Source organism: Protopterus annectens, chromosome 1.part1 (genome assembly GCF_019279795.1).
Source record: "Protopterus annectens isolate FY-2018-M chromosome 1.part1, PAN1.0, whole genome shotgun sequence".
In the NCBI taxonomy this organism is placed as follows: domain Eukaryota; kingdom Metazoa; phylum Chordata; order Ceratodontiformes; family Protopteridae; genus Protopterus; species Protopterus annectens.
This window is the reverse complement of record NC_056726.1, coordinates 119,991,271-120,018,740: the sequence shown is the minus strand read 5'-3', so window position 1 is coordinate 120,018,740 and position 27,470 is coordinate 119,991,271. Positions and strand designations below refer to the sequence as shown.

At 41.6% G+C, this 27,470-nt stretch overlaps 1 protein-coding gene across 1 annotated transcript in view; it reads right to left on the bottom strand.

The window, feature by feature from the left end:
* The window catches only part of LOC122814238 (dynein axonemal heavy chain 5-like), a 3,525,594-nt gene that overhangs the window by 1,128,807 nt on the left and 2,369,317 nt on the right, over positions 1 to 27,470 (bottom strand). Inside the window, exon 79 of the mRNA XM_044086840.1 lies at positions 26,129 to 26,295. Within this exon, the coding sequence (XP_043942775.1) occupies positions 26,129 to 26,295 (167 nt within the window). The remainder of the gene's footprint in view (positions 1 to 26,128; positions 26,296 to 27,470) is intronic.

The following is a 27,470-nucleotide window of genomic DNA, read 5'->3' as shown; positions in this document are numbered from 1 at the left end:
TCTCTGCTGGGTTGGCCTGGTAAAGGGAATAGAGTGAAATATTCTCTGCACTTGCTGTTTTGGGGAGTAGCAAAAAGATCGCAGCAAGGCTGGCCCCACTTGAGAAAAATTTCTCTCACTACAGAGTCTTTCAGAGACCACTCGTGAGGCATGAGTATAGCTCTGCTCAACTTGTCCGCAATTTGATTGGACTTCCCGGGGATGTGCGTTGCTATCAGAAACCGCTGAGAAGAAATCGCCCATTGCCACAGTCTGAGTGCTTCTCGACACAGGGGGTATGATCTGGTTCCGCCTTGTTTGTTGATGTACCACACTACAGACATATTGTCTGTCTGGATTGCAATCTTTCCCAAGGGAAGAGAGTCTTGAAGGGCTTGCAACGCTAAAAGCACTGCTCTCATCTCCAGAACATTTATGTGCAAGTGGCATTCGCTTGGTTGCCATGTGCCCTGGACCGTCCTGCCCTGATAATGCCCCCCCCACCCGATCAGGGAGGCATCCGTTGTCAGAGTAGCAACCGGAGGAGGTGGAACAAAGGGTCTTCCCGACAAGAGCTGAGGGGAAGACATCCACCACATGAGATGCTTTTTGCACGCCATGATCATAATGGTGTGAGACATTGGAAGTTCCTGGTATGACCATTGAGTAAAAAGCATCCATTGAAGGATCCGCATGTGGTATCTGGCTAATGGAAGCAGAGGTATGGCCGCTGCCATAATTCCCAACACCTTTAGAACTAACCTGGCTTTGATTCTGTTGTTGTTGAAAAGGAGTGATACCAATTTGTGAATGTCTGTTATTCTCTGATGTGTTAGTCTTGCAGACATGTTTATTGTATCCAGATTTGCGCCTATGTAGGTAATAGTACAACAAGGCGACAAAACAGACTTTCGCAATTTATTGAAATACCCAGCTTTTGACAAACGCGAAAAGTGTAATCTCTGGCCATCAGAAGGAGATGCTTGGTGGGAGCTGTGAGGAGCCAGTCGTCCAAATATGGAAACACCTGGAATCCTTGTCATCTCAGGTGAGAAGCTACCACTGCCATGCATTTGGTAAACACCCGGGGGGCAGTGGTGAGACCAAAGGGCAGGGCCCTGAACTGAAAATGACTGGTTCCCAGCCTGAAGCGGAGGAATCTGCTGGAGCGGCTGTTCATCTTTATGTGATAGTACGCATCCCGAAGGTCTATAGAGCACATCCAGTTTCCTTTGCCCAAAAGGGGAAGGATGGATTGCAGCGTGACCATCCGAAATTTTGTTTTCTTGACTGATTTGTTCAAGACACTGAGATCCAAAATTGGTCTCCAGTCCCCTGTTTTCTTTGGAACTAAAAAGAACCTTGAGTAGATTCCGGATCCTTGCTGGTCTGCTGGAACTGGCTGAATTGCTCTTTTTGCAAGCAGTTTTGAAATCTCCAAAACTGCTAGATCCCTTTGAGCGGGTGGAACATCTGGAAGGGATTTTTTTGACTGATTTGGAAAGCGAAGAAAGGGGATAGAATAGCCTTCGGAAATGATGGACTGTACCCATTTGTCTTGAGTCAGGGATAGCCAGGCTTCTGGGTACAGTGACAATCTTCCCCCGACTGCCTCCGAAGATGGGCAGTCGGGCAACACCTCAGGGATGCTGAAAGGGCTTGTCAGGGAAGACTTCCCGATTGCCCTGGTTCTGCGGACCCCCCCTGCCCCTAGGGCGACGTCTACCATTGTTATTCCCGCCTCTGCCTCTGGCGGGAAAATGACTCTGTGCGTCAGGCGAAGTCCCTTGAGATTGTTTACGGAACCACATCTTTCCACCTTTCTGGCCTTTGGGGTAAGGCCTGGAAGGAGTAGAAAAACAGACTCCGACGGCAGAAAGGGTCTTGCCATCAGTCTCGCACCTAGTCAAGGTTTCTTTCACTTGAGGACCAAAGAGGGATGATCCATCAAACGGGGAGTTCGTGAAAGACGTCTTGAAGGGGTCCGCAAAATTGCATAGCCGCATCCAGGCATGCCTACGTAGGGCCACACCTGTCCCTGCGGCTCTGCTCGCTCCATCAGCCACGTAAGAAAGAAGGCGCATGGAGGAGTTGGTTATGGAATTAAGGGTAGCCAGCTGCGTGTTCATCTTATCTTGGAAACCCGCAGCTGTAGGGTCCTTTAACATTTCACTCGCTTCCTTGATCAAGTCCCTTTGAAGACGAGTAAAATGGCACAGGTAGTTCAGCGAACACATGGTAAATGTCGCTGACGAGAACATCCGCTTGCACCTATCCATGGACCTAGATTCCTTGTTAGGTGGATGGACAGGTACTGAAGGATCAGCTAGCTCCTTCTTAGTGGCAGCAGCTACCACCATAGCATCCACAGAAACTCCTTTTGTTAAAAACTGTTTGTCTGCTGGAGCTGTTATGAACTTGGAGGGTCTCCTGGGAGTGGGGTCCACTGAATCAGGAGCCGTCCATGCCTTCTTAGCAACCACCTGCATGAGGGGGTCGAAGGGAGGGGACACCCAGGAGGTGGAAGGACGAGAGCCAAATGCCTCAAGATACACAGATTCGTCCTCCGAAGGGTTGAGGGCTGGCCAATTTCCCTCTGTTTCAGGATCTGCAGAATGTCTGCAAATGAGACATCTTCAGAAGGGGAACGGGGGGAACCCTCAGAATCATCCAAATCTGTGTCTGACGTGATGGACTCAGGTGAGTCAATGTGTTTCCTCTTACACTTCCTCTTCCGAGGGGCTCTTCTGCCAAATCAGGAGAGGCCTCGAAGAGGATGAAATCCCCACAGGGGGTTCCTGAGGAGCTGGCTCTCTGCGGTCCGGGATGAGGGAGTGAGTCGACTTAGCCTGAGGCACCATAGAGGGAGGGGCGGTCGGAGCCGACTGTGGAGTAGAGCCAGGCTCTAACACACTCCGCATGACCTCGAATGCACCCCTGTCAGGCAGAGCCAGAGGTCCCCGCCCGAAGCTAAGAACCCCTCGGCACCGACAGTGATGGCTCCGAGGCCGATGTCGGAGCCGAACTCACCAGCGCCAAGCACCGAGAGGGAGAGGGGGTCGGACAAGGGTCCGATGCCACTCACCCCTCGAGCCGACGAGGGAAGTCCGGCGCCGAGATTCTTCCAAGGAAGAAAACGGAGCGACGACGGAGCCGAAGACAATTGTATCGGCTCCAACGCTATCACAGTCTCGGTTCCGACGACCCGCTCCGAGCTCAAGAGAGTCGAAGGAGGAATATGTTGATGGACCGGGCAGGCATCGACTGATGAGTCGGGCTCTGAAGCATCTGGGCCAGTGCCTCGGACTTAAGTAGTCGACTCACTACCCTCTGAAGGTCATGATCCGACAGCCTCGATGACCTAGAGGAGTGAGATCTTTGGCCCGTTCAGACAGCAGGGGAGATCCTGGAGCCGAATGAACGGAGCCAAGAGATGGTGACCTGGACCTCTTCCTAGTTGTCGGCTCCAAGGTCTGGTCGGAGCCGACACGGAACTTACTACCTCGCCCGTCGAGCCGAGGGGCCACAGAAACTGTGGACTGAGACTTATCGGCTCCAGCCGGAGCCGATGAAGGCAGAGGTTGAGAAACCAGGTCTCGGCTCAGTTGCCGGAGCCAAGACCTAGATGCCTTAGAGGGCTTCCCTGTTGAAACAGACAGGGAATCCTCTGGCTTGAGTAAGCCTCTGAGAATCAATTTATTCTTTCTTTCCTGCAGGACCCTGGGGCGGAAGCCATGGCACACAGCACCGGAGTGCTGCAGGTGCAAAGGCCGCAGACAATAGACACAAGAAGTGTGAGCGCCTGTGAGAGACATTTTCTGACAGCACGCATCACACTTCTTGAACCGAGACCTTTGCTTCTTTAGACATTTTTTTCTTTTTGAACAGGTGTACACAAACACACACACAAACACACTAGTTACACCCTTTCAAGTTAAAATATAATAAAAACCAGTAACTAGGATTTTAAAATAAAATAAAACACACACACTCCACTAGGGAAGGAAAGGCCTGTAGACCCAAGGGAAGAACCTAAGGTTCTTGAGGGAAAAAAACGGAAATTTTTTAGAAGGGGATAAAATTTACTCTAAACTAAGGGAATTAAGTAAATATATTAAAATTAAAGGGGTTTTGAAAGACTAATCTCAACAAGAAAAGTTACTCACCAAGAACCAGTAGAAAAAACCAACCTCGAAGTTGTAGCAGCAAACGAGATCTGAGGTAACTCTCGCCTAGCATTGTGGGATATAAGGGGAGCCTCGAGCCGGTGGAACCAACTCTCGAGCTTTTAGAGTGGCCGAGTCGGAGCCGAGGTCGGCTCCGAACCCATCCAGCAAGAATGAAGGCGAGATAGACAACTTAACATCCTCAGTTTCTATTTCTTTAACTTCTCCATTACTAATCTCCTTTTCTACTTTTCCTTTTTGTCTTCTTATTTTTTTGTATTGTAAAGGTTTCCATGTTCAGATTACTTTGCCTGTATTTCTCTTCAAATATCTTTGGTGCTGCTCTTTTTGTATTGGTTAGTTTTGCTTTCTCCTTTGCAAACTGTAAATATTACACCATATTAAATCTCTTTTCCTTTCCCATGTCCATATTTCTTCTTCAGATATCTCCTGATCTTCCTGATTCTCCTTACTTTGGGGGCTCGCTCCATCATGCTGTGATGCAAACTGTGTTAGACTTTCTACACCAAATCCTTCACTTCACAGGCATTCCATAACTTCAGCTTCAATTTTTTTAACTTTTAATTTTCTAATCTTCATTTCTACATTCCCTCTTACTGATATTTTTTTTATTGTGCAATTTTCCATATCTGGATGCCTTTGCCTGTATTTCGCTTCAAATATCTTTCTTCTTTATATTGATTAATTTGGCTTTCTCCTTTGCATAAACATTGCATCATATCAAATCTCTTTTTTCCCATATCCATATTTCTTTTTTATACTTTTCAAAAATCGCTAGTTTTGTTGTTTATATTTCCGCACTTCCCCAGATGCTTCTTTTTCCAAACAGATCAATTTTTCTTGATCTATATACTGTTTTTCACAAATCTGTTGTATTAATGAATACAATATTTTATTTGAAGCTTCTGACAGTTTTTCTTGTGGAAGTATTTTTCTTTCCTCTAATTAATCATTTTGTATATCGTGTGTCTGGAACTTCTGGGCTTTTTGCTTAATAGTAACAATGCCTAATTTCTTTTTTATCCTTAATAGTCCACTTTATTGTCCTTATGGCTCTTCTCTGGCCTATCAATTTTTTTTTATTTTTATGGACTACTACTTCCTTCTACAATGGGGGGGGGGGGGCATCCTTCTCCTGGCCAGGCCTGGCCCCATTGTAGGAATGTTTCCATAATTTGAGAGTTCTACACTGTCATCTTTTCCAGTCCTGGCACTAGTGTGCCAAGCAGGATTGGGCACCTTTTTATCCTGGGTCTTGTGCTCCCAGCTATCTTTTTAAATTTTTAACCTACTTCTGTCCATGATGCATGCTATATAAATACAGTCTATATATCAGTGTCATCTTGGTGAGAGTTTGTGAAAAACAGGGTCCACCTCGTGAAGGTACTCACCAAGATTTGAGGATGAAGTCAATTTTAGCAACAATACTCTCCTTTACTTTCTGACTTATCATCTCTCTATTCGGAGCCCATTTTTTTTTTCCAATGTGAGATGCTTACTGAGCCAAAACCACTTGTGCCCAGCTGTGCTTGCTGGCCAAGAAGGCAAAGATATAGACAAAGAATAACTCATAATCATGATAACCAGGAAATCCTTGATAAGTTCTGAGTCAACAGGGATATTGTAAGAGTCTTAATGAGCATGTATGGCTCAAACACAGGTACTGTGGTGGATGCATGGCCTTCCTCTCCCCATGGATACTAAGGGATGTATAGCCCTCACTGTACTTGCCGTGGGGCCCTTCTAGAGACAGACGGGGGACACTTGGGAATTTCTCAGCCTTCTGACTTAAGAATATTTCATAAGTTCCTAGATGTACTCTCAAAACATGTGGACCAGTACATCTATTTCCTGGTGTCACCTCAGGATCAAGCCCAGACAATGAATGCCTTTTAAGGGGTGGCATATTTCCCTGAGGCACTTGGTGCAGTAGATTGTGCCCATGTTGCCATTAGGGACCTATTAGGTCCACAAAGGGAGCTTTACAGCATAGGAAGTGCTACCATTCCATCATCTGCAAGGTAGTGTGTGAGGCATGGGAGTGCATCACCAATGTGTCTACCCAGCATCCTGGCGGTGCACATGATTCTTATATCTAGCACAGTAGTTCACTCAGCCAACTCTTCCTGCTTGGTAGGATGCCCCATGGTTATCTTGTTGGTAAGTGGAAATTGTAATCTTTATCACATAATTTGGTATTCTTAGTAAAATGTATCGCTTAATACTAAAGCACTTTTATTTTGCTTTGTTTCTCCCTTTTTTCTTTTTTTTTGTTCTGTTTTTCAAGTGATGCAGAATATCCACTGGAGCCATGGCTCATGTGAGCTGCAGAAGATAATTTTAATTCATCCCTGTCCCAGACTTGTATTTTCATTAGAGAGTGTTTGGCATGTTAAAAGCCCATTCCAGGTGCCTGGATGAGTCTGGGTGTGCTCTTCAGTATGACCCAACTTACTGCATGTATGACGTTTACTGCATGTTGCACTCTGCACATGATCATGCACCATTCTGGTGGTGAAGTGACACATGCTGTGACTGCAGCTCCCAGTGCAGGTCCAACTATGCTTAATGACAGCCAACAAACAGCAGTAGTAAGGGACCCACTGTCCATTGTATACAGCTGCCCAGGTAAAGAGGCGGTATCTAGTCCAGAGCTATGGACTATGACAGTCAGGTTACTGTTTCTTGTCTTATAAAAAACACATAGAGTATAAGTGATATATGCAGTGCTATGTGTGGGATTGCTGTATGGGAATGGTCTACTGTCGTTGCTGATCAGACTTTCCCTCTTACCCTTAAATATTTTTTTCCAGTACAGTTAATAGTATTACTGTTAATAAATGTTTTGCCTGTCTGTTGACTGAGACAGGTCCAGTGATTTCTAATGCCATCAAGTATATTTTTTTCTGTTTTGCTGAAAATGTTTTACTTAATGACTCAATAATCTGTAGAATTGGGACTTTATTAAAAACTGTCATTTAAGTAGTTGACAATTGATTTCACAAAATTGTATCTATTACAGTCTCGAAACTTGCATTTGTATGAATTTATGCTCTGAAAATGAATGGGAAATATATCACATTTTTTTTCTTCTTTTTAAGCAATGTTTCCACAGTTTTACCTATGACACATTAGAAATAATAGGCACTGCACATCAGATTAATTAATTATGTCATACACACCAACTAGTGTCCTCAGGAATAACAATCATCATTTGTGCGGTGCTGAGGGTGAAGTGGCAGCAGTGCTAGGTTTGATGTCAGGATAGTCATGGCAACATTACTAGGTCTGATATCAGGATAATCATGTGATATCATTTTTCAAGAATGATACTACATATTATTCTTATTGTGTTCTGTGAAAGTCTCAGCTTTACCATTACAGAATCACATTTCTTGATAACAAATGGGCCCTTAATGGTGTTAAACATTGCAATCCGCATGTTATGTTCTTCACATTTCTTTCGGAGTAGTTTTCTCTATTTTAAGCATTACCATTAATCAAATGAAATTCGTGTTGATTTATAATCTTGTTAATACTGGGTTACATTGTACAGAGACATATTGATCTACTTGATATATTCTGTACTAATATACACACATTTATTTGTTTATTTTTGTTTGTTTAATTATTTATTTATTTCTAATTGCATTAGAAGTTAAACATTGACATCAATGTACTGAAAGACATGGTAGGGAAATATTTGAAGTACCCGAAATGTGTAGCCTGACTTGCAGTATGTCAAGATGAAATGTGACCTGCACAATGTGGTGAAGGTGCATGTGCTGTAGAGGAGGGACTGACGTGAGCTAGATGCTGACTTACTCCAGTGATGTGACCTACTGGATCCAGGTGATTCTACAGTCACTGATCTCATAGTGCTGTAGGAACGAGACATCGAATGACAGTTTCTGATATGTGTAGATGAATGCTGATATGGCCTGAATGAATTATGTTGCGCTTGCTCCTTCTACTATTTCCAGTACTTTCTTGGGAAACATATTTAATGTGATGTGCTATGCCCCCACATGTCTGTATAGTACCCCATCCTCTTCCTCATCCAACACTAAGTCTTATTTGAGTCTGGTAGGCCCTTAAATTTACGAATGCAGCAGACATGGCTGCTGTGTGTGCCACTATACTGTGTGCCAAAGTGATCATGGTGTTATCCCTACCCTGTAGAACTTTCATGCAGTACTGGAAATCCTCATGTACACCCTGCATTATTCTGACCATTTCTAGCTGCACTGAACCTTAACAATATTTTGGTACATTTGTTGTTGGGTGGCCAATGTTTTCTGCTTGCACCTGGCACCCCTTTGTAAAGGTATCACAGTGGACACTGTTACCTCTGAGTTTCTGTCATCATCTAGAATGTGTTCCTGTGGTTCTGGAAACACTGATGTAGAGCTGCATTGCCATTCTCCCAGTTTAATTTCTCCATATCTTTTGGGTTTCTAATACCATGATGGGAATGGGCTCCATTCCCAAGTCAAAGTATGATTAATGTTGAAATTTGTATTGTTCCTATCTTTGATGTTAGCCAAACGTACTCTTCTCAGCACCTGCAATATGCCCAGAACTGAATTCTTCTGTAGTTCATACAGAGTTACATGTATCAGTAGCATATCTAAATGTGACTGTAAGTTTGTTTTTATGAGACCCATTGCTCCTACTACTATTGGAACTGTCTGGGTATCCTCCTTCCACATTGCCCTCATTTCTACCTGCAAATCCTGGTATTTTATGAATTTATGTCTCTCTTTGTATGTAAGACACTGTAATCACTGGGTGTAGCAATTTCAATGAAGAATGCTACCATTTTCTTCTTTTCATGGAATACTATATCTGTTTTTATCACATCTGTTTTTGAACTGTCGGTAATGGGTGATCCTATGTGATATACTTCATAATTTTCTGTGATGCTTTGTGGTTCATATTTTCAGTACTTCCCAGCTACTTCAATATTGTAGTGATTGCACAATCCCCAATGCAACAGTCTTGACATATGATTATATCTTTCAGAATACAATCCCTCTGCCATTAGACTGTCATACCATGCAACAAGATGTGTGACTGTTTCCAATTCTGTTTAACAAAACCTGCATTTGTCTGTTTCTACAGCATGCTCAATGGACTTTGTAAATCAATGTGCATGTAGTCCACTATCCTGGGCCACCAATACTAACTTTTTGGCATTTGGTTTAAATTTATCTCTCCTTAACCATTCTTGCATCAGATCCTGATTGACATGAGGTTGTTGCAGGAGTTTTCTGTACTTGCAACTATATTTATGGCTTTTCCACATTTCTTGCCTCGTTGCCCGATCCTTCAACTTATATTCTTTTGTGTTTTGGCTCATCTAGTTGCTGCCTGATTTTTTTCTACTTCTGGTTTGATTTCCATTCCCAATTGACACCAATAATCTTCTGCTAAACTAAGCAGGGAAGTCATCTTAGACTAGTGTTTCTCATGTTTTAAAACTTTCACTAGTTTTGGATCTTGTGAGGTCAGCAGATATGTATGCAGTCCTACGATTGCAGATCTATACATATAATCAGTTTTGAGGAAGCCTATACATCCTTTAGAATGGGGAATATATAAGCTTGATATATAATGATTACCGTGTCTAAGAGAATGTACTGTACCCTACTTAACCTACTTGCACAACAAGGCAAGACAGATGTGGTAAGTGGCTGTTCTTGTCAGGTCAAAGAAAATCCAAAGTGCTCTCTCCCTGTCTCAGAGAGTTCTTAAATTAATATCCCAAATATTACTGCTAAGATAGCTTGCAGCATGACATCCCTTCTTGTCATCTGATTATCCCAGGTGAACCCCCCCCACTATAGCATTTAGCATCTATCTGTGAAAATACATAGACCTCAGATATTTTTGCAAATGGTGGAAGTCATAAAATGATTTACATTCCTCCACATTTAAAGGCAATATAAAAAACTTCTAGTTCTAGACATTATGCCTCCTGTTGCACTGAAACTGAAAGATAACATCTCTTTTCTTTATGGCCCAGCCATAAAGTAACTTAATTTCAACTTCACCTCAGGTTTCGTGCCCACTGAGTGGTGCGGAGCTACAGTTATCCAACTCCACAAGGGGGGATCCACCTTGGATCCCGGAAACTACCATCCCATCAGTCTGACGAGCCTTATCTGCATGGCCATGGAGCATATTATCATGGAACTTATAAACAAAGACATTGGCAACCTTCAAACACTGGACCCACCCAGTTTGGGTTCATGAAGGTTCGATCTTGTCTCCTGAACCTGACTGACTTTTTTGAATCAGTCTCCAGAGCCATGGACAAGGGTAAGGTGGTCCACACAGCCTATCTAGACCATGCCAAGGCCTTTGACACCATCCCCCACTCTGGAATCATAGATAAACTTACTAAGCTGGGCATTATTCCCTGTGTCACCCAGTGGGTTGCTAACTGGCTTACTGATAGAACCCACACTATAAAAGTAGCTGACTCCAAATCCAGCTCCAGACAAGTGACAAGTGGAGTACCTCAGGGTTCAGTCCTGAGACCGCTCTTGTTTGGCATCTACTTCTCTGAAGTACAGGCCAACACTAAGGGACTCTGGCTAACAAAGTTTGCAGATGACTGCAAACTGGGAGCCATTATTGAATCCCCAAATGATGTGGATGCTCTACAAAAGGGCCTTACAGAAACAGATGCTTGGTGCCAGAGCCATGGGCTCAAGCTCAATGCCAAGAAATGTATAGTTATCCCCTTTGGGAAAAAAACATGTACCCGTGAATTACCATATAGGTGGCAGTACACTAAACACAGAAAGTGTGATAAGAGACTTTGGGACACAGGTGGACAGTGGTCTCACCTTCGATAACCACATCGCCACAACAGTCAGAAAATCCTTCTATGTGGCACACCTCATCACTAAGGGCTTTTCATCCAGAAAAAAAGAGGTCATTGTCCCACTGTACTCATCCCTCATTAGACCCATTATAGAATACAACGCCCTGTTTGGTATGTATCTCTCAAGACATCTGCAACAACTGGAAAGGCCACAGAAATACCTCACTAAAAGAATCACAGGCCTAAAGCAGATGCCCTACGCTGACTGCCTTAAAAAAACTCCAGCTATACTCTGTCGCATATCATCTACTCAGAGGCGATCTCTGCTTAACATACAAGGCCATGTCAAACCCAAAGCTGTTGGACATGCTACACTTAAAGAAATCCCAATCGCTCAGAGCCACACGCTCCAGGGATCTAAACCTTGTCATCATAATAAACAAAACATGCTGGAGGGATAGGTTCCTGACTCAGACACTCCCCAGACTCTGGAATAGATTGCCCATACATGTCAAGCAGAGTGCCTCTTTGGCCCTCTTCAAAAGGAACCTTGACTATTGGATGGGAGAAAGGAAATTCACCCCGGGGATCATGTCAGTCGCCCTGCTAGACAGGGGCCCAGAGAAGTAAATAGTGTGGGAAGAAATAGCCAGGGAATTGTTATGGCTAGGCTTGTATGGGCCCTAGGGCTGATAGCCTAGTACCAACGTATGAACTTATTCTTCTGAAGTTTTGCAAGTCAATCTCCTGTGTTTCAGTCTCCCCTGTTAAAATATATAAATCTAAACAGTTACAATAGTACGTATACATTTCTGCTCAGTACTTTACAAAATATCTCTTTAGGACATGTGCATACAACCCATCGTATATGACATACAGTTCTAATACATTTGTAACACAAGCATATGAATCCTGTTGATATTCACAAATGACTTATTTATTTACAAAATTCCAGATAGCTAGGCTGGCTGTATTTCCCTTTGCCCCCCCCCCCGAAGACTCAAGCTAGTTTTCGAGTGATCCTTGAGAAATGCTGCTTGAAAGGGAATACCTTACCCCAGTCCCTGTCTTGACAGCCCATCTGTGTTGGCATTGCTAACCCCACTGCGGTGCTGCACTGTAATATCATCAGTGGCGGCTGGTGACTTCAAATCACAGGGGGGCTGCAGGAGATGCTGAATGGGTGGGGTCAAAGGGAAGGGGTGTGGTCAACCATAAAGGGGAGGAGCTATGCACAAAACCACAAAAAACTAACTTTAATTAAATACGCTGTCCTGGGTGGCAAACCATCATTATGAAAGTCCAATCAAGACAAAAATAAGTGTAGAAGAATAAAAATATTTCAATGCATTGGCTGCATGACAGCTTACTTAATATCTAGATGGAAACAAAAGGTTGTGAGGCATGAAAAAATAAATTACTTTTTAAATACATTACTGGGATGCCAGTCAAAATCAAGTATAAGAAAAACCAGAACTACTCAACTCAAACCACTTCTCCTTGCACTGCAGTTCTAATTATAATATATTCAGCCTTATTAAAGTACCAAGCAACATGCTGAAAGTAGAAATCTATGTGATGCCCCCACTTGTAAAAATGTTTCTTATCCAAAAAAGACCTGCTGCCTGACAACTTGTTTCATGGGGAAAACATGATAAAAGTAAAAAATGAAAAGCAAACAAGAAACAAGCTCAAGATACATTGCTTAAAGGATTACTGTACAGGTTATGGACCACACATGATTGGCATTCTGTTTAGTTTACGGGTAAAGTCTGTAGAGATGACTGGAAGTCTCCAACAAGTGTAATGAGCTTTTAAAATAATGGAATCCTGTCCTTTAATACCCAAGGCTTATACATTATCTAGTCAAGTATTCTCTGCATGGCAACAACAGAAAGGCTTTCAATGTTGGCAATTCTTTAACAGTATGCTTATTAAAGCTTACTTGCATCTTACGATGTCAGACAAGCTTACCTTATGGTCATTAAAGCATTGCTACTTAAACACAGAGCAACAGGCACTTTGAGTAATAAGCATAAATCTGAGTAATAAGCATAAATCAACAGTACAAAAATATGACAGAAACCAGACCATTCTGCAAAATCAAGGACAGATGAAAAGCCACTGTAGTACTTATGCAGTGTGTCCTCCCCATCCAAGGTAGATACAACTACTCCTTGCCTTGCTTGGACACATCCAGAGTCACTACATGGGGAGTGGGGTGCAACAAGCATGTCACAATTTGAAATCTCTCTGGCTGACTGTGATGGCCCTGACACATTTGTCATACCTCTCAACCTCAAGAGCAAGAAATCTGGACAAAGCCATACACAGAAGTGGGACAAAGGCACAACAATAAGGACAATTTTAAATATTGCTCTAATAAACTTAGAAAGATAATAGAATAGGTCTTGCATTAGTATGAATTTTCTGAAGGGTATAAAATCTGAAACTCAAATGTCTGTCATTTTCTAACTTCAGTCTTTAGTGATTTGTCACTAATTTGCCAAAAACACAATTTTATGAAAAATGGACCAAAAATGTGATGCAAAAATATAAAATAGACACACAATACAGCTTCTACCTGTCAAAGAAGGGACACTTTAATATTAGTACTGCTACCTTGAGCAGCTGACAAAATAAAAGAATCTACATGCATTTCAAGTAATCTATAACTTTGATTATTACAGTTATTTCTTAATTGTAAACCCTCCATGTTTTCTTCCAAAATTGCTATTTTATGGAGGGATTATTAGGGGAAGAGCAACATTTGAGCCAAAATTGGGGACAGTTGAGAGGTTGGCTATGCCTAATTCTATAAAGCAATTTATTTGCATGTACCTCTCAACCTGTTAATGCAGTAAATCTGAACAAGGCCAAATATATTGGGGCACATATAAACAGTACTAAAAATTGCTCTTGTATAAATTGAGACAGTTGATAGAACGGCTCTTACTTTAACATGCATTTTTATGAAGGTTATGAAGTCTGAAACTTATTATTTAGTGACTTCTGGCAAATCATTTAGGAATTAAAACTACAAATTTTATGAACAACAAACCAAAAATAAGAAGCAAAAATCTATTCATTCTTTGAAAATCTGGACAGTTGGGAGGTATAGTTCAGCTGGGCCTGTCTGAGTTTGCTGCCCTTCCCCTGACAAAATAATGGTTGAACTGGAGCCTCTGCAGCCATTCCAATTAACCATTACTTGGCTATTTCACTCCATTTACCATAAACACTAATGTGCATACTGCTTTACTTCAATGATTGGACTTCATTTGAAAGTTTTATTTTGTATTTTACAGCACAAACATTAAGTCATCTGTTAAACAAAGCAATGCAGTCTCACAATGAAAACTTAGCATTAAAACTTCTCTGCCCTTGAAACTCACATTCATTGAAACAGCATTGAAACCCACATTCAAAGAAAATACATTTTGCCAGTGGCAGATAAAGATTAATTTTGGGCTGTTTTCGAATCATAGGCCCCTTGCATATGAAACATACATGTGCTCTTTGATACACCTTCCTCATTGTACTAAAATTATATTCCTTGTACAATACAGTACACTTGTTAGAGGGTGTTTTAAATTTGTTTTGAACATTTTTCCAGTAAGCAATGAAACAAAACATATGCACCCATAATGGCAAAACTGCCCAGTTGAGAACATTTATCATAAAAAAGTCTACTCAGACTTCCACAGTCCACCATTATTAGTAAATATACACAATTCTACAGTCCACCATTATTAGTAAATATGCACAATTCCACAGTCCACCATTATTAGTAAATATGCACAATTCTACAGTCCACCATTATCAGTAAATATGCACAATTCTACAGTGCACCTTTATCAGTAAATACGCACAATTCTACAGTCCATATTCAGTGAATTCAGTTCTAGCCATAGCTGTCAACCTTAGCACAAAAACCTGGACGAAGCCGATAATGGGGGAATACAGTCCCAAAAATAGGGACAAATTTAAAATATTCATCTTATAAACTTAGAAAATTGCTAGAAAAAAAGGTTGTGCTACTATGTATTCTGAAGAACATGAAGTTTGAAATTCAAATGCCGGTCAATTTTACTGCGGACAGAACAAAAACAATTTTCAGCAGAGACGCAGGGATTAATACTGCAGACACGTCTTTGTGAAATGGCAGGGCACCAGAGCAAATCCACACAAACACAGGGAGGAGATGCAGACTCCACACAGAAGCCACCCCAACCAAGAATCAAACCAGAAAACCTATAGCTGTGAGGCAACAATACTACCACTGCACCATCAAATCTGCAAGGAATTAAACATTCAGAAACCTGAAGTCTGAAATTCAAATGCCGGTCAATTTTACTGCGGACAGAACAAAAACAATTTTCAGCAGAGACGCAGGAATTAATACTGCAGACACATCTTTGTAAAATGGCAGGGCACCAGAGCAAATCCACACAAACACATAGAGGAGATGCAGACTCCACACAGAAGCCACCCCAACCAAGAATCAAACCAGAAAACCTATAACTGTGAGGCAACAATACTACCACTGCACCATCAAATCTGCAAGGAATTAAACATTCAGAAACCTGAAGTCTGAAATTCAAATGCCGGTCAATTTTACTGCGGACAGAACAAAAACAATTTTCAGCAGAAACGCAGGAATTAATACTGCAGACACGTCTTTGTAAAATGGCAGGGCACCAGAGGAAATCCACACAAACACAGGGAGGAGATGCAGACTCCACACAGAAGCCACCCCAACCAAGAATCAAACCAGAAAACCTACAGCTGTGAGGCAACAATACTACCACTGCACCATCAAATCTGCAAGGGATTAAACATTCAGAAACCTGAAGTCTGAAATTCAAATGCCGGTCAATTTTACTGCGGACAGAACAAAAACAATTTTCAGCAGAGACGCAGGGATTAATACTGCAGACACATCTTTGTAAAATGGCAGGGCACCAGAGCAAATCCACACAAACACAGGGAGGAGATGCAGACTCCACACAGAAGCCACCCCAACCAAGAATCAAACCAGAAAACCTATAGCTGTGAGGCAACAATACTACCACTGCACCATCAAATCTGCAAGGAATTAAACATTCAGAAACCTGAAGTCTGAAATTCAAATGCCGGTCAATTTTACTATGGACATAACAAAAACAATTTTCAGCAGAGACGCAGGAATTAATACTGCAGACACGTCTTTGTAAAATGGCAGGGCACCAGAGGAAATCCACACAAACACAGGGAGGAGATGCAGACTCCACACAGAAGCCACCCCAACCAAGAATCAAACCAGAAAACCTATAGCTGTGAGGCAACAATACTACCACTGCACCATCAAATCTGCGAGGAATTAAACATTCAGAAACCTGAAGTCTGAAATTCAAATGCCTGTCAATTTTATTTAACATTTGTTAATCAGGGCAGTCTGACTTGGAACAAAAAAAAAATTTTCAGCAGAGGCCCAGGAAGAAATAATGCAGACATGTCTTTGTAACATGGGAGGACACAAAAGCAAACCCACACAAACACAGGGAGAAGATACGGACCCCACAAAGAAGGAACCCCAGCCAAGAATCAAACCTGAGAACCTGCAGCTGTAAGGCAACAATGCTACTACTACACCATCAAATGTCAAGCATTGCAACATTTACAAACCACAGATATTATGAGGAACAGCTCAGATCAAATATGAGGCAAAAATCTGCAATTTTTTACAAATGGTGGTGGGTGGGAACTCAAGTCTTTAACACCTGCATACACGGTACAGGGTTCAAGCCTGAGGTATTCCCTACCACACCACCATGAGCACCTGGGGCATTTTCACACACACACACACACACACACACACACACACACACACACACACACACACACACACACACACACACACACACACACACACACACACACACACACACACACACACACACACACACACACACACACACACACACACACACACACACACACACACACACACACACACACACACACCCTCCAGTTGCAAACACACACCCTCCAGTTGCAAACACACACCCTCCAGTTGCAAACACACACCCCTCTGTTGCAAACACACCTCCTCCAGTTGCAAACACACACAACTCCAGTTGCAAACACACACCCTCCAGTTGCAAACACACACCCTCCAGTTGCAAACACACACCCTCCAGTTGCAAACACACACACCCTCCAGTTGCAAACACACACACCCTCCAGTTGCAAACACACACACCCTCCAGTTGCAAACACACACACCCTCCAGTTGCAAACACACACACCCCTCCAGTTGCAAACACACACACCCCTCCAGTTGCAAACACACACACCACATACACAACTCCAGTTACAAGCACCAGCAAACACACACACAACTCCAGTTACAAGCACCAGCAAACACATACACAACTCCAGTTACAAGCACCAGCAAACACATACACAACTCCACACACACACAACTCCAGTTACAAGCACCAGCATACACAACTCCACACACACACACACAACTCCAGTTACAAGCACCAGCAAACACATACACAACTCCAGTTACAAGCACCAGCAAACACATACACAACTCCAGTTACAAGCACCAGCAAACACATACACAACTCCAGTTACAAGCACCAACACATAAAGTAAAATGCACCATACACTTACCTGTCTGTTCTCCATACCATATCCTGCCCGCGCAATACTCACAAAGACCCGTGAGATCCCAGTAAAGCTCCTTCCTGACGACGAGATCCCAAGCTCCCTCCCGAGAGTGTTCTGGCTGTTGCAGTCCGGATGCGATGTATCCTCTCAGCGTGTCTGTGCACTTCGTCTCCTTGCATCCCTCTATGGGTCCTGCCGGACTGCCTTGAGCATGCGCATAGACCGACGGTAGTCGGGACTACTGCGCATGCGCGAAGTCTGTGAAAATTTAAAAAAATAATTTTTTTTTTGTTTTCTTTTTTTTTTTTTTGTTTTCTTTTTTAATTTGAGGGGGCTGCAGTCCGGCAGCCCGATGCCACGAGCCGCCCCTGAATATCATATGCATGCAACCCTAGGCTCCACCTTAGTAACTTGGCATTTTGCTGTCTAGCTCCATGTAGCCATGTTAAGAGATTGTGGTCTGTAACTACAGTGAATTTCCTTCCATACAGATAAGGCTGAAGTTTCTGCAGTGCCCACACTATGTCTTTGCATTCCTTTTCTACAGCTGCAGAGCATTCCTCTGTGGGTTGGAGCCTATAGCTGAGATATACCACTGGGTGTTCTTTTCCCTCTGAGGAAACCTGGCTGAATACAGCCCCCACCCCACGGTTTGAAGCATCCACCTGTTCAACAAATTCTTTGCTGTAATCTGGACTAGCTAACACAGGGGGTCCTCCCAAAGCTCCTTTAAGCTGCTGGGATGCCTGATCACATGCTGGGATCCACACTACCTTATCTGGCCTGCTTTTCCTTGTCAGATCTGGGAGGGGAGCAGCTATGGTACTATAATTGGGGACAAACTATCTGTGGTACCCTGCTGTCCTTAAGAATGCCCTCACCTGCTTTTTTGGTAACAGGTACAGGCCATGCCTGAATGGCTTCCACTTTGGCAGGTTCTGGGCTGATCTTACCACTCCCCACTCTATGTCCCAGGTAGGAGACCTCTGCCATACCCACCTGACATTTAGTAGGCTTAATGGTTAACCCTTCCCTTTGTAGTCTGCCCAGCACCTCCCTGACATGTTGAAGGTGCTTTTGCCAGGAATGGCTGTAGATGGCAGTATCATCCAGGTAAGCAAGGTCAAAATCTCCTGCTCTGCTAGGATATGCTCTACCAGCCTCTGGAAAGTCACTGGGGCATTTTTCATCCCAAAGGGCATCTTTGTGAACTCATACAAACCAAAAGGAGTCACAAAGGAATTTCCTCTTTCTGTTGCTGGGAGTCAAGGGCACCTGCCAGTAGCCCTTCGTAAGATCAATAGTGGTAAGATACTTAGCCCCACCCAGCTGCTCTAGGGCTTCATCTGTCCTAGGCATGGGGTAAGTATCTGACTCTTTGTGACTATTTAATTTCCTGTAGTCCACACAGAACCTGATGCTGCCATCCTTCTATGGTACCAGCACCACTAGGGAGGCTCAGGGACTGCTGGACTCCTACATTATCCCTAGTTCCAACATTTCCTGTATTTCCTCCCTCAGAGTCTGTTTGACTCTCTCAGGCACCCTATAAGGGGCCTGCTTAATAGGCCTTTGGGGTCCTGTATCCCACATGGATTTGCACTAGGTGGGTGCACCCTGGTTTCCCAGTGAATATGTTGCCAGACTCCTGTAACACTGCCCGGATTTCTCGAACCTGGGCAGGGGATAGCTGCTGGGGCATTGCTACCCCTTCTACTGAGGTGTCAGTCTGAGCCTGATTGAGGAGATCAGTCACCAGATCCTCCTCAGACTCCTCCTGCAATCCACTGCAAATGCTCGGCACAAGGGCCTCCCTATCATGGTATGGTTTCACCATGTTAACATGATAAGGTCTGTGCCCCTGCCTCCTGCCTAGCAGTTCTGCCATGTAGTTAACATCACTGACCTTCCTTACCACTTTGAAGGGTCCCTCCCAAGCTGCCTACAGCTTGTTGTGTGACAGGAATGAGAACCATAACCTGCTGCCCTACAGTATACTCTCTAGCTCAAACATTCCTGTCATACAGAATCTTTTTCCTGCTGTTGGGCTTTTGCCAGGTTCTCCTGGGCCAAGCCCATGAATTCCTTGAGCCCTGTAACTGAGATTTGGGACATATGCCATAACAGACTCCTTGTGGGATTCACATTCACCCTCCTACTCATCACAAATCAAATCTAGAGGTCCCCTCACCCGGTGCCCATACAGTAACTCAAAGGGTGAAAAATCTGTGGATTCCTGGAGCACCTCTCTCTAAGCAAACAACTGATGGGGCAAATATTTGTCCCACTCCCTCTTAAACTGGTCTGCATATGCCCGTAGCATGGTCTTGAGTGTAGAGTTTAGCCTGTCAACAAGACCATTAGTCTGGGGATGGTAGAGGGTGGTCTTTAGATGCTTCATCCCACAGTCCTTCCATAGACAAGCCAGCAGGTCTGACATGAAATTGGCACCTCTGTCAGTCATTATTTCTTTTGGGAAACCTACCCTGCTGAAAATCTCTAACAACACATTTGTTACCTTTACTGCCTCAATGGAGGACAGTGCCACCGCTTCAGGGTATCTGGTAGCATAATCTACTACCACTAGAATATACTTTTTCCCTGTGGAACTTGGGGTGCTCAGAGGCCCCACAATATCCATAGCTACCCTCTGAAACAGCTCCTCAATCACAGGCAAAGGCATCAAAGGAGCTTTCACCTTGTCTCCTGCCTTGTCTACCTTTTGGCACTGCTCACAGGTCCTGCAGTACCCAGTTACATCTCTCAAAATCCAGGGCCAATAAACGTTCTGCATAACACATAACACACATCTCTTGGTATGCTTTATGCCCATATGACCTGCAAAGGGAATATCATGGGCCATGGCTAGAAGTACCAGACAGTAGGCTCTGGGCACTGCCAACTGCTGTATTCTCTCACCTTCTAGCCCTCCCTCAGGAGCCCACTCCCTATATGGTAACCCTTTGTCCCAGTATATGGATTCCCCCTTCCTTTGAGAATCAGGTGCTTCCTTGGCTGCCTCCTTCAGGCCTTGTAATGTACATAGGGTCTGACAGCTGAGCCTGTCTTAACTCTCTCTTTGTAACCCTTCCCAGCTCCCCTTCCACAGGAAGTCTGGCATCCTCTGACAGTGGTGACTCAGTGTCAGCCTGGGTACTATTACTCACCTCTGCCCTTGCAGTCACTCTGTCCAAGGGAACATCAGTACCCACAAGCAGCTGTGGCTCACCTCCAGTCTCACTGCTACAGGGTAGCTTACTCCCTGAAATAACCACCTCACCAGTTTTGGCTTCAAGTCTGTGGTTTGTCTGGGTCCCCCCTCCCAGGCTACCAGACCCACATACTTGTCTCCAAGCCTGACTCCATCAACCCTAGCCAAAAGTATTTGGAATGGAATCCCTCCTAAAGCTCTGACTGGAGTAGACTGCCCAAGCAAGTAGTGCTCCTCTTTAACCATTGCAGGCTTCACAATGGTTAGGTCAGAAGCATCTCTCTCTTAGCAGTGGTCTGTTTCCGATTTACTAAGCTAGGATATAACCTGTTATGGTAGTTTGGTTCCCTTATTATCTCCAGACAACTTACTGCTGGCATTCTGTCATTCCCACTTACTGGCTCTCGCATCTCATCTTTCCCTCTTTAACTCTACAGTTTCCTGTTGTAACCATAATTCCCTGCATTTGTTTTCCATTGTGCTAGATCATTAAATTTTCTTTAACTTTCACTTTACTTTTGTGTTCACTTTTCTATTTACTTCCTTCTCCTGTGATAAGAGGTTATATTAATTTTATTTCCAAAAAGCCTTTCTGATTCACTGTCATCTAGCAACTCATTTCTTCTTCTTCCTTTAGGTTGCCTTTTCCCATTTCTATCATTATATATCATTGCCTTCACTTTAATTCTTCTAAATCTTCAACTATTCTAGCCACATCAAACTTTATATTTCTGCTTCCTATTTTTATTGGTTAACTGCTCAATTTTTAGATTGTGTCTCTGGATTTTATTACTTCTTCCATGTTACCTGATTGTATACATTCCTCTGCTTTGCTCATGTTAGATTAAACTTCCACCCATGTTCTTTGAAGATGAAGAATGATAAAGTTTTTTTCTTCTAGCACCCTATTTAGATTCAAAGAGCTCAGGGGTGTTTCTATTATTTGCTTTCATTGTCTTCAGTAGATCCTTTATTAAATGAAGGATTCCTTGTTTTGAAGCTTTTTGCTGATGTAAACTACCTGCAAAGTCAAGTTCATTACTTTCATAGAGTTTACCCTTTTTTTCTTTACTGGTTGTCCTTTTAGATTGTAAATGTATTTTAGTCTCTAAAAATTGTACTTTACTTTGCATTGACAATGGCATGTGTGCTGTAATTTTTCATCTGATCAGCAAAGGCATTTTTAATTGCTTAGTTGTCTCAGATTTCTTGTGCCTTATGTTTTCCCGGGTCTATATTATTTGAACGAAGTTTTATAACTTCGAATACCATATGAGCGACACCATATGATCGAAGTTATAAAACTTTGAATAGTGAAAAAAGTCTTAATATCTAAAACGTAATGACATCCTCTAGTTTTATAACATTAAACTAACATTAATCACATTGCTTCTAATCCAATTTCACGTTATTTATCATGAATAAGACAAACGTTTACTACTGTACACCACTGTATATGCACAGTAATACCAAATATTGTTATGACAATAGTTACCTGAAACATAAATCAATATTAATAGTAAATACATCTACAATCTTACTTGATTTCAGACTAACACACAAAATATGCAGGTCTTAATTGGTATTAGCACATGGAATTCAACATTATAACAGTATTATGACAGCACAGTACAGTATTTCATAGTTTAATTTAAATGACAAATAGAACAAAATTCATTTTGGCTAAACAGACCAAGTTTAAAGTTAAGCTGTTGCCCAATGACATTTAAAGTCTGACAGCTTTAATAAATTACTAAATTAGAATGACATGAAATATAAAAACAATTAGACAATCCAGTTTAACTACACAAAGACTCAAATTTAAACTTAAGATTTTTCTGTCTCTCAGGGTATTTAGGCAAAACATTATTTGGCTTCAATATCTGACAGCAAAGATAAATTCAATATTTTAATGTCCCTATTACTGGCCAGTAGTTTTGTAGTTGTGTAGGAGACAAGATGGAAGGGCAATGCAGCAAAGCCACTTTGGTTGGGATCCAGAGTCTACTACACAGGTGGAGGGCAGCCTAGAAATGATGTGAGAATTGTTGTGTAATGTCTATGTGTTGGTATGTGTTTGCATTTTTGTGTGTCTCAGCTGTCTAGATTAGTGGAAGTATTATGGAAAGGTATAATACCTGCTCACCTTAACCTTACCCCCTAACCCTAATCCTGCACCTTACCTTTCAAAAATCATTTCTGTAACATACCACTATTCAGACAAATTTGATCAGAACATGTTATGTGGGTATGAATGCGCAATGGGGTTATGATTAAAGTAGGGTTAAGTGAGGGCATAGTTGTAGTGTAGTGTAAGTGTGTTTTCTTTTTGTGTGTGTGTGTGTGTGTGTGTGTGTGTGTGTGTGTGTGTGTGTGTGTGTATCTGAGATGTCTAGATTGGTGGACATGTTACAGAAAGGTATTATACCTTCAAACCCTAACCCTACTCCTACCCCTACCCCTAATTGTGCAGCTTAACTTTCAAAACCTCTTTCCATACACCACTCTTCAGACACATTTGGTTTGAATGTGTGATGTGGTCCTAAATGTCTGATGGGGGAGTTGGTGATCTAATCACTTTTGCAATCATTTTAGATTTAGATGTTTTATGTTTTGCGATATATTGAATTCTAAATGCTGACATCAATCACTTGAGTGTTTATGTACTTGAATTTAGATTATTCAATACAAACTCATATACTAATATAATATACATATCCACACACACACACATATATATATATATATATATATATATATATATATATATATGTATATATATATATATATATATATATATATATATGCCATGCGCAATAATTTATTTCACACTAAAATACAAAATATTAAGCCATTATGCCAAAATGAAATTTGCAAAGCTTGGGTCCATTGCTGCCCCATTACTATGTCACTGATTTGATGAAAAATATATTACCAAATATAGAAATGTTTTACCAAAATCTCTAGATGCTGACAAATCACTTGGATATTTCATCATGTCTGGAATGTTCCAGTTGAATTCAGTCAGCTCCCTTTTCATTAGGGAATACTGGACAAGGAGACTGAATTTCAATTGTCAAAATGTCAGAATCAAGCAAGTCAATGTCTTTTACCTTTCTGATAGTCTTTTTCAGTGTATATACAACATAAGTAGCAATGGGTTCCATTTTAGAAACATTAGCAAATATAAGCTCTGTTCGGAGTTTAGAAACTGATAAATAATCCATAAAATGGCACTAGTGTATCAATTATTCAGTATCTGTTCGGTATAAGTATAATAGTGTGGGAAGCTTAATTGATAAAATCTTTGGAACTCCCTAAATAAAAATTTTTAACAGACAGCAAAGTTTTCATTTACTTAATTTAATCACTGCAGTTCACTAGAACCAAAATGTCCTCCTTATCAGCTTTCATAATTCTTCTGTTTAAAATTGCTAGTGTCAATTTCTATTTTGTTAAGATTATGAAACCATTTAGTTGTGGCTTTAATAGTAAATCTCTAATATCTGGCTCACAAATATTACCAAAAATTAAAGGAATATGTGAGTGGAGGATTAAAAGTACTATTTTTGTAAAGTTAGTTTCATTTTATGTAATGCTTCACTGCTACAAAGATGTACCTTTAAGCAGCATCTGTGCAAATCCTTTTAAGGAGATGATGGTATCTACAATACTGGCCTTTTGTGCCATAGCAAACATCAGACCTTTCTGTAATACTTTAATATTGGTAGCAGAAATTGTTACATTAAGTAATCTGTACATCTTGAAAACTCAAGAATCATTCGGGTAACTAGGATCTCTCAGCTTTGCTTAACACCACTTCAGAAAATGCCACTGCTATGGCTGGTGTTTAACATTAAATCTGTTTGAAGCAGAAAACTTGGGATTTCGACCATAGTTGCACAGTACTCACTGGTGTTTTATGTAGTCTGCAGTACTGAACTGACTAAGTGGAGACTTTTGAAGACAATCCCTTCATGTGGGTACCCTTTGATTTCTTCTTGGTTCGTTTTGTTTGAAAACATTATCCAAATGATCACTGGTTATTTCAGATGCTATACTGGTTAACCACATTATCATATGTATTATTGGAAATAAATCATTTAAGTCTTTATAAAACATTTTTTTCTTTCTTGAATCTAATTTCTTCTTTGCCAAGCTTCAGTTTGATAATTTCCATTTTTGCATCAAAAACAGAAGCACAGACTGATTCAGTTCAAACTGCAGGCTGCATTGACAATTCAGTTGCCAATATTTTTATTTCTTCAGTAGTATTTTTAATTAACAGTTCCATGTAGCTTAACATGATCTTCTAATTCAAACCATTCTACTTGGGGAAAAGGTCAACATTAACATTTTCACATTTATTACTATTATTATTATTTATTTACTTTTGCTCCTCTATTGCCCCTGACTTTAAGCTTGTCAGTGCCAGATCCCTATTTCTCCCATCCTTGGAGGCTTAAACACTGCAGTGGTGCTCCATTTTGACCCACCATTTTGATAGCCTTGCATGTTGTGAGGTCTCTGGCTCAATGCATGCAGGTTCTCTGGGTTCTTTCTCATGCACATCTCGAAATGGGATTGGGACAGGTGACGAGCCACCATACTATAGCTCACAGTGCTTTTTTCTAGCCCCACCATCTCATAATACCAGTGCTATAGCTATAGGCTGAGCAGCTAGTGAGGAGCAGCCTTGAGTATTTGACTACCTTGGTAGCAATGCCTCCCTGGTTATCATGCATGTGATTGGTCCAAGCCCTGACCTCCACATGAGCTTACTGAATGATCCACCTACATTGGCTCCTCCCACATTGGCACTGTTCCTCCCCCCAGGATAGGGATGCCTATCCTCCATACTACCTGCACTTGTGTCATCAGACCCATAGACAAGATTTATCCCTCTATGCTATAGGGCTCAGGTTTTTCACAGCAAGTAGTTTTTAATGCTTCAGCCTACACAGATCACTCTTTAACTGTGAAGCTAGTCATCCAACTGTAGCCTTTTCAAATTAAGGACTTTCCTTTTGAAACTGAGGAACGATTTATAAACAAGGTTCACTTCTAGCCAATGATTAAAGGTTAGGATGGCAGTAAACTTTGCAAACCTGACGTACAGTGAGCTTAAGGATGCAATGCCATAATAATCACAGTTGTCATCATAATTTATGATCTAACATGGTCATTTTAAACGAAAACAACAGTAACATTTCATTTCCATTTCCCAATACATCAGTGATGTAATGATTTTACCTAGGTGTGCTTTTAACAATTCTAAAGCTGAAGCTTTGCTTGTCAGTTTCGTCAATATTTCTGCTGCAGTGTGTTCTGTCATGTCATACTGTTGACTTATTTTTGTGACTTTCTCCTGGGTTGCTCTTACATCAGTCCTTGTCTGTGCTAATGTTTCCAATGCTTTCCTTAAAAAGAAAAACAAAATATAAAATCATGATATCCCTGCACTATAGAACAGGAAAATGTCATTAACTGGTTACAACTAAGCTAACATATTAGTAAATATGAACTTTAAGGAAACCGTGTGGAATATTCCTAATATAGGTACTATGACATAATTACAGCCAGTGATTTACATGCAGTACTTCAACATGCATGCAATACATTAACATCAGATAAACTGCCATGTGTTAATTACATCACACAGATTACCCCAGGAATAATAAATTCAGAACTAGGTCCAAGGTATGGTCACATATCATAGTTATTAAAACAGTATGGGGCTTTTGGGTAAATATGGATATGTTATAGCTTAACGAGGCAACTACAAGAAAAGGTAGCAGATCTTTTCTGATTCAAATGGAGTTGTGTGGTTTATTTTTATTCGGCTCTGCAGATGATAGTGGAGAAAAGGCAGACTAGATGAACCTCAAAACTGTTCTGTAAATAATTTACTGCATTATGATTTCTGTTACACTGCAGTGGAAATATGATACAATGGAGTGGAGGAAGGGCTGAGGGCTACATGAGATTCTAAAAGGAAAAGATGCATTGTTACATAACTATGCATAATTATATCTGAATTTATATATTTTACATTGTTAAATGGACTGACATTGCAAAGTCCTGCAACTAGTGCTGGACTATACTTTTCACAGCAGATAAGTCAAATTGGGGTACTGGGTTCAGTTCAGTATCACAAAAATATGCAGAGTAATCTGCAAGGGTGCTCTGAATCACTAATACACCTGAATCTGGAAATGTACCCATATAATAGGGTACATACAAACCAGAGGCCATGTTGTTTATCTGAAGGCCTTTAAGTGAAAGTTCCATTGAAATATGGAGCCTTTTTTTCAGAAAGTCCTCATCCTTCCATTTAGTCCAACCTACATATGCCACATACAACAACAACATAACTTTATTAGCACTCTTACTAATGTGTGCCAGAACCTGTTTCTGTAATGCAGCAACAGCAGCATGACTTTTCAAGTAATCTTGTTTTATCTCCTTCTGGTATTTGTCACATCACTGAACGTCTTGCTGAACAGGAATGATTACGACATCTCATTGTTTTACTTAATTAGGTTATGCAAACAAAGTAATTATGCACATCACTCACTAACCCTAGTTGTAGGGT